The sequence below is a fragment of the Anabrus simplex genome, chromosome 1 (assembly GCF_040414725.1).
Source record: "Anabrus simplex isolate iqAnaSimp1 chromosome 1, ASM4041472v1, whole genome shotgun sequence".
NCBI classification, from domain to species: Eukaryota; Metazoa; Arthropoda; class Insecta; order Orthoptera; family Tettigoniidae; genus Anabrus; species Anabrus simplex.
In genome coordinates this window covers 1,694,310,857-1,694,320,003 of record NC_090265.1, presented here as the reverse complement: position 1 = coordinate 1,694,320,003, position 9,147 = coordinate 1,694,310,857, and the positions used below count along the sequence as shown (strand labels likewise).

The following is a 9,147-nucleotide window of genomic DNA, read 5'->3' as shown; positions in this document are numbered from 1 at the left end:
GATAATCACCTCCACCACTAAAAATTTTTTAGAGTGCTTCTGTGGATTTTCTTTTTAAAGATATTGATAAAGGTAATATAATTATACTTAACTTGCACATAATTTTCTTTCATGGGAAGTGCTTTTCTGTCAGTGAATAAAGATGAAAACTGAGATCTTGTATGAAAGCACGTGTTCAGTGAAAAGGTTTAGAATTACTACATATTGCTGGTTAGTATTAATATACCAGTGTGATGACCTATAGTCTTCTTAGAAAGCTTGTGGCCTTATTTCTCAGTATAAACAAGAATATTCTGGATTGGTTCCACTCAATATTTTTAAAAATCATATCAGGGACTAGAAAATTGTGCCATCATCCATTTAGACAGCTGTACAAATGTATAAGTTGGCATAATCTTTCCATTGAAACTGAGATGGAAATAAATTTGCACATTACTAAATCATATACAGGTTTGTTTTCTTTACCATAGTAATCCATTGTTTGGGTATGTAGTTCTATTCCTCTTTTGTCGTTACATAAGCGACTTAAGCTAATTTTTAAAAATCCTTCCCTTCGCTTGTCATTGTGTTCCTGTTTTATTTTGTCTTATGCCACTTATTACTCTATATTGATATTTTTATCTTGTTTCAGGCTGGTGGGTGCTAGTATAGTGGTACCATGGCCTCTCCACATTACAGCCTGCGGTGGAACAATCATCAAAACCATATCCTCAATGCATTCGACACGCTGCTGCAAAACGAGACTCTTGTGGACGTAACGCTTGTCTGCGAAGAGACCAGCGTTCGGGCCCACAAAGTGGTTCTCTCAGCCTGCAGGTTTGTAATCAAAATAATTCCCTTACTTTGTAATAACACTTGTTTACCTTTTATTCTCATTTTTGCATGCTTTGTAATTAATACAGTAGTTCTGACCCAATTACATCATATTTGTAATTTAAATATTAATATTCATAATTACTGTAGAACCAGTTGTTCAAACAATTGCAATAATAATAATTGTGAAGAAATATTGAGATAATCTCTCATGTTTAAAATTCTCAGACTAAGGTAGATTTTCAGGAACTCTGACCCAAGTCTAACTAATTTAAAATCCGAGATGTTTGTGATGAAACGAGGAAGGCCAAAATACGATTGGGTACTTAAGATTGCTTGAGCACTGCAATGTAGCAGGAAATAAACTTTAGTTGATACGGGTTGAATTGCTTTTGTATAAAAGAAAGGAGACAGTCGGACGCCAATTTCAAATCTTCCAAATTCTCAAAATTGAAAATTGAAAAAAAGTAAGTTTACCTAATGTGTTTTTGGTGAACACGTAATAGTGATAAAGAACACTGCTTTATTTTAAGACAATCACCAAAGTAATTGAAGCACGTGTTATAGCATAAAGTGAATACTTCCTTTCCTTGATGATGGAAAGTGATTTTTTTTCTTTACGTCGCACCGACACAGATAGGTCTTATGGCGGCGATGGGATAGAAAAGGCCTAGGAAGTGGAAGGAATTGACCGTGCCCTTAATTAAGGTACAGCCCCGGCATTTGCCTGGTGTGAAAATGGGAAACCACGGAAAACCATCTTCAGGGCTGCCGACAGTGGGACTCGAACCACTATCTCCCGATTAGTGGATACTGGTCGCCCTTAAGCGACTGCAGCTATCGAGCTCGGTGAAAGTGATGTCTTGTTCATTGAATCTCTCTGTTGACAACAGGATGGCATTAATGAATGCCCTAGTAGCTAAAAATATAAGAAATTTTTTATGTGGCAAGATGTGTTGGATGGAAATGGGCTTAAAACAGAGTATCTGCACTGCAATTTCTCCATGAATGGACAGAGTTGCAAAGTACTACAAATTGAACATGAAGAGGTGATAATAACAAGTACCTTCTGGTATCTGCAGTAGGATCAGTGATATTTAAGACAATGCAGATATTAACAGAGACATCAGTAGGAGAAATTAAAAGACAGCCAAATCGATTTAGTGGTATTGAAGGATGAAGAACAATAGAGTATATGGCTCGGCGAGTTGAGAGGATGGCATTACACCACTGGGGGACCAAAAATAGGATAGAGAACTAGAACAACTTGAAACATTCCAATGCTTACTTTGATAGGGTCCAAGATAGGATATACTGGAGAAGAGCGACCAGTAGTTGAATAATAATAATAATATTAATAATGTTATTTTGTTTTACGTCACACGAACTACTTTTACGGTTTGCGGAGACTCCGAAGCGCCGGAATTTTGTCCCGCAGGAGTTTTTTTAGTGCTAGTAAATCTGCCGATACGAGGCTGACGTACTTGAGCACCTTCAAATACCACTGGACTGAGCTAGGATCGAGCCTGCCAAGTTGGGATCTAAAGGCCAGTGCTTCAGCCGTCTGAGCCACTCAGCCCTGTTGAAGAAGATGATGTATTGTCAGTTTATTACGGGAAGTATAAGGTGAAAGCGAAGGAAATCACGGGCACAACCCTGTGGTGTTTCTCCGGACATCCAAAGGACAAAGGAACATTTTCTATTTCCTTATTTGTAAACGAAAAACAAAATTTTTATTAAAGAAACGTGCACCACCGTGTTCCAATGATGACGGGAAAAACATCTGACCGTTAAACTGGGCCAAGATGTTGACGGCGTAGTTAGGCCCCCAAAAAAAAAGGTGACGGGAAGGGCATCTGACCGTAAAACTAGGTCAAGATGACGACGGTATAATTATACCCCTCCAAAATGGCGTCGGGAAGGGCATCTGGTCATAAAACTAGGTTAGGCCGTATGTGGCCCCTCTGGTGGGAGGATTAAAAGAGCGACGGGAAGGTCATCTGACCGTAAAACTTGGGCCTTGTGTAGTTTAGCCCCTCCAAAATGGCGTAGGGAAGGGCATCTGACCGTAAAAATTGGGGCCCTGTGTAGTTAGGCTCCTCCAAAATGGCGTCGGGAAGGGCATCTGGTCATAAAACTAGGTTAGGCCTACGTGCTCCTTCTGGTGGGAGGATCAAAATGGCGACGGGAATGACATCTGACCGTAAAACTGGGGCCCTATGTAGTTAGGCCCCTCCAGATGGCATCGGGAAGGTCATCTATCAGTAAAACTAGTCCCTGTGTAGTTAGGCCCATCCATGAGGTTAGGCGTGCTCTCATATGCGAATCCCCATTGCTCTATTACTCACGATGGCGTCGGGAAGGGCATCTGGCCGTAAAAGTGAGGCTAGGCCACTCCTAGGTGGCGTCGGGAAGGGCATCTGCCCGTAAAACTAAGCCCTGTTAGGTTAGGCCCCTCCAGGATGGCGCCAGCAAGGGCATCTGGCCGTAAAAGTGAGGTTAGGCCCCTCCAAAAAGGCGACTGTGATGTTAGGCTTTGCTCTCTTATATGCAAAATATTACGTCGGGAAGGGCATCTGGCCGTAAAAGTGAGGTTAGGCCCCTCCAAGATGTCGACTGTGAGGTTAGGCTTGCTCTCTTACATGAATCCGCATTGCACTACTACTATACTGGGGGTCAATGACCTCCAGGTCAGAACCTACGTAGGTACACTACTAGGGGTCAATGACCTGGGGTGTTTTAGAACATACATAGCCCTACAACTCACACAAACTCGGGTACTTTCTGTTGTCTGTACATTGTTTGCCCGTCCATTTCTAATTCCCAATCGCAGCTACTGTGTCAGGTCAGTGATAGCTTTGTTGCTTCTTGTAGGGGGGATTACGGGCTGTTGCTCAAACGATTTCTTATGAAGTGAGATTAGCACTGGAGGGAAAATGAAGGTGATGAAGTAAGATTTGACATTACATCTTCAGACTATTTGTTACTTCATCCTCCACAAGACTCATAAACAGACTATATGCTTTTCGATACTATTCAAACGACTTTGGATTTGGTCCATGTGCATAAATAAAGCCGGGATTATTAGCATTTTCCCGAAAGAATGGCGTGGAAGGTTAATATTATAACTTCGTTTTGTTCTCCATTCAAACAGCATCGTAGAATGAACTCTCATATATATATACTAGCAAGATACCCGTGCTTCGCTACGGTATTATACTGAAATTTAGAATTGAATGCTTATCGTTTTATATATAACCCACCGATATTCGCGATCTGACTCGTTTTCTGAGAGATTCCGCCAAAAATCGCGATCGGACTCGTTTTCTGAGAGATTACGGCAACGTTCCTCCCATTTTTCAATCTTTTCTCCAGCAATCGATTTCGTACTTACCGGGATAGGTCCAGGTATTCCACCTGGTCAGTTGGGTCCCTAAATCTTTGCCATCTTTTCCTATAAGCATTTTTAATGTGGATCAAATCCTTGAGGAGATCCGGCGTGGTGTCGTCTTGGGTGCCTTGGCGGTACTGAACCTCTACTTTGCGGTAAATTACATCTGCTGCCGTTGTCATTGATGTCAGTATGACCAGCACCATTGTCGCCCGTAGGCAAGTGCGCAGGACTTCTGGCGATACGAATGACATACGTCCGTGCATTATTGACCTTATTACAGAGGTGAACAATTGCACGGTCAATCATATATCTATCGTTTATTTCAAATATGTTTACATTTTTGTTTATATACCAGAAGAATCTACTGTAATCTAAGAAGGTTCTCCAAAGGTAAAGATGGCTCTTGAAAACGAACCAAGGAGAGATTAAAAATGATCGGTTTATGATCAGAATAAGTACATGGAAAATCCACAGCCTGTTTCCAGTCATTCAACCGGGTCAGGAATGGAATGAATAAGCCCTCCCGAAGCCTGTCGCACTCCACTGGGGCAATGATTAAATGAATGACAAATGAAATGAAATGATATTGGAGAGTGTTGCTGGAATGAATGTTGACGGGGAAAACCGGAGTACCCGGAGAAAAACCTGTCCCGCCTCCCCTTTGTCCAGCACAAATCTCACATGGAGTGACCGGGATTTGAACCACGAAACCCAGCGGTGAGAAGCCAGCGCGCTGCCGCCTGAGCCACAGAAGCTCCTTATAAGTACATTAGAAACAGTAAAATCAATTGGTCTCACCTCCGTTTTCACCCCACCGCGGTTAAGTTGATTTACCTCCCCACAAAAAAGAAAACGTGTTCCTTTATGTTTAAAGGAGATTCCAAATACCAATGTTCACGTGTGTTACCTTCAGTTTTGAGATATAAGTATTCCCATAAAAATAATTCACTTTTTTCACTTACTTTCACACTCCCCGTCCCCCTTAAGTGAATTTTCGGGCAAAAATACTTGTTTCTTTAATAGTAAAGGATCTTCTAAATACAGATTATCTTCAGTTTTTTAAGATATGTGTCCTCATGAAACGAATTCAACTCCTTTTCACACTCGCCCCCAAAAATGATTCTCCGCCTCCACCCCCAAACGCGTCGTTTTATTTTTAAAGAAGATCTAAATACCACTTTTCACGTCTGTAACAACTTTAGTTTTTATTAGATGTAAGTATCCTCATACAATTAATTCAATAAATATTTCAAATTTTCACCCCCCCCCCCAACCTTCATTGGTTTTTCCGAGAATACCTGTTTCTTTACTTTAACAGGAGATTCCAAATATCAATTTTTACGTCTGCAACGTTTTACGTTTCTGAGATATACTGTAGATATAGTTTTTCTAAAAATTCACCCCAATTTGTCACTCCTGTTTCACCCCCATTAATTAGATTTTCCAAAAACAAAAAAAGAAATGTTTCTGTATTTTTAAAGGAGATTCCATATACTAACTCTCTGGTCTGTAATATCTTCAGTTTCTGAGATATAAGTATGCTAATTAAAGACATTCAACCCCTTATTCACACTTTTTACCCCTCCTACTGGGATTTACCGAAAACAAAAAAAATATGTGTTCTTTTATTTTTAAAGGAGATTCTAAATATCAATTTTTACATCTGCAAACTTTTGAAGTTTTGAGATATGGATACGCTCATTTTTAAAATACACCCCCCTTCAACCCGCCCCCACTATTTGGATTTTCTAAAAAAATACATGTTTCTTTATTCATAAAGAAGATCCCAAATACCGATTTTCAGGTCTGTAACATTTTCAGTTTCTGAGACATAAGGATCCTTATTAAAGGCATTAAACTATTTTTCACCCCTTTTCACCCCTCCTATTGGGATTTTCCGAAAACAAAAAAATACGTTTTTCTTTATTTTGAAAGTTGATTCTAAGTACCAATTTTTACATCTGTAAACTTTGAAAGTTTTGAGATATAGATACACTCATTTTAAAAATTCACCCCCCCCCCTTTCAACCCTCCACTATTTGGATTTTCTAAAAACAAAAAGTACATGTTTCTTTATTTTTAAAGGAGATCCCAAATACCTTTTTTCAGGTCTGTAATATCTTCAGTTTCTGAGATATAAGTATCCTCATTGAAGGCATTCAACCCCTTTTCACCCCTCGTATTAGGATTTTCCGAAAACAAAAAAATACATGTTTATTTATTTTTAAAGAAAATTCTAAATAATAATTTTTACATCTGTAAACTTTTAAAGTTTTAAGATGTAGACACACTCATTTTCAAAATTAACCCCCCTTTTCACCCCCCATTATTTGGATTTTCCAAAAACGAAAAAATACCTGATTCTTTATTTTTAAAGTAGATCCCAAATACCAATTTTTAGGTCTGTAATATCTTCAGGTTCTGAAATATAAGTAGCCTCATTAAAGGCATTCAACCCACTTTCACCCTTTTCCACCCTTCCTATTGGGATTTTCCGAAAACAAAAAAAAAGTTTTTAATTTTATTTTTAAAGGAGATTCTAAATACTAATTTTTACATCTATAAACTTTAAAAGTTTTGAGATATAGATACACTCATTTTCAAAATTCACCCCCTTTTCACACCCCCCATTAATTGGATTTTCCAAAAACCAAAGAATACGCGTTTCTTTATTTTTAAAGGAGATCCCAAACACCTATTTTAGGTCTGTAATATTTTTAGTTTCTGGGATATAAGTATCGTCATTAAAGGCATTCAACCGATTTTTCACCCCTTTTCACCCCTCCTATTGGGATTTTCAGAAAACAAAAAAATACGTGTTTCTTTATTTATAATGAAAAACATAAATACCAATGTTTACATCTGTAAACTTTCAAAGTTTTGAGATATTGATACACTCATTTTAATAATTTACCCCCTTTTCCCCCCTCCCATTAATTAGATTTTCCAAAAACAAAAAAATACATGTTTCTTTATTTTTTAAAAAGATCAAGTGTACCAATTTTCAGGTCTATAATATCTTCAGTTTCTGAGATATAAGTACCGGTATCCTAATTAAAGGCATTCTACCCCTTTTTCACCGTTTTTCACCCCTCCTATTGGGATTTTCCGAAACAAAAAAAATACGTGTTTCCTTATTTTTAAAGAAGATCCTAAATACCAATTTTTACATCTCTACACTTTTAAAGTTTAGAGATATAGATCCACTCATTTTAAAATTTCAACCCCCTTTTCATCCCCTTAGCGACGGAATATCCAAAAATCCTCTCTTAGCGAGCACCTACATCTTAATATGAATGTATCTACAAAATTTCATTTCTTTATGTCCAGTAGTTTTGGCTCGGCGATGATGAATCAGTCAGTCAGTCAGTCAGTCAGGACAAGTTATTTTGTATATATAGATACTAGCAAGAAACCCGTGCTTCGCTACGGTGTTATACTGAAATTTATAATTGAATGCTTATTGTTTTAGATATATAATCCGCCGAAATTCGCGATCTGACTCGTTTTCTGCGAGAATCCACCAAAATTCCAGATCTGACTCGTTTTCTATTAGATTACGGCACGTTCCCTCCCATTTATCAATCTTCTTTTCCAGCAATCGATTTCGTGCTTCCCGGGCTAGGCTCCGGTATTCCTCCCGGTCAGTTAGGTCCGTAAATCTTTGCCATCTTCTCCGATAATCATTTTTAATATGGATAAAATCCTTCAGGAGGTCCGGCGTGGTGTCATATTGGGCGCCTTGGCGGCACTGAACCCGCGGCCGGACTGCATTCTTAGTCATTACCCGTCCAGGAGCCGTTACCAGCGCGGTCCGCACATTTGACGACGGTCCGGAACATTATTATTATTATTATTATTATTATTATTACTATTATGTGTTGCTGGAATGGCTGATGACAGGGAAAACCGGAGTATCCGGAGAAAAACCTGTCCCGCCTCCGTTTTGTTCAGCACGAATGTCACATGGAGTGACCGGGATTTGTACCACGGAACCCAGCTGTGAGAGGCCGGCGCGCTGCCGCCTGAGCAACGGAGGATCCTTATAAGTACATTAATAACAGTAAAATCAATTGGTCTCACCTCCTTCTACACCCCACCGCCGTTAAGTTTATTTACCGCCCCCCCCCCCCCACAAAAAAAATTAAAAGAAGGCTTGTTTCTTTATGTTTAAATAAGATTCCAAACACCAATGTTCACGTCTATTACCTTCAGTTTTGAGATATAAGTATCCCCATAAAAGTCATTTACTTTTTTCATTTCATTTCACACTACTCCCCCCCACCCCCGCCACCTAAGTGAACTTTCCCGCAAAAAATACTTGTTTCTTTAATAGTAAAGGATCTTCTAAATACCAATTATCACGACTCTAACTTCCTCAGTTTTTTATTTATGTGTCCTCATGAAAGGAATTCGTCTCCTTTACACTCCCGCCCTCCAAGATGGTTTCCCGCCCAAAACGCGTTTTTCTTTGTTTTTAAAGGAGATCCAAATACGAATTTTCACGTCTGTAACAACTTTAGTTTTTATTAGATGTATGTATTCTCATACAATTAAGCCAATTAATTTTTCAATTCTTTCAACCCCCCCTCCCCGCTTCATTGGATTTTAAGAGAATACGTGTTTCTTTACTTTTAAAGCAGCTTGAAAATATCAAATTTCACGTCTGTAACATCTTCATTTTTGATATATCAGTAGCCTAATTAAAAGAATTCAACACCATTTTCAGTCAATTTTACCGCCCCCCCCCTCCACCAAAGTGATATTTCCGAAAACTAAAAATACACGTTTCTTTATGTTTAATAAAGATAAAAAATACCATTTTTCACTTCTGTAACATGTTAAGTTTTTTTTAGATATACTGTAAAAATTCTCATTTTAAAATTTCACCCCTTTTGAGTTCCCCTTAAGTGGAGTTTCCAAAAACAAATCACCTATGT

The 9,147-nt window shown here is 38.6% G+C and overlaps 1 protein-coding gene across 1 annotated transcript in view; it reads left to right on the top strand.

Moving 5' to 3' along the window:
• Positions 1-658: 658 nt before the first annotated feature.
• lov (jim lovell) overlaps positions 659-9,147 on the top strand; it is a 63,442-nt gene continuing 54,953 nt past the window's right edge. Inside the window, exon 1 of the mRNA XM_068229523.1 lies at positions 659-816. Coding sequence (XP_068085624.1) covers positions 659-816 — 158 coding nt within the window. The remainder of the gene's footprint in view (positions 817-9,147) is intronic.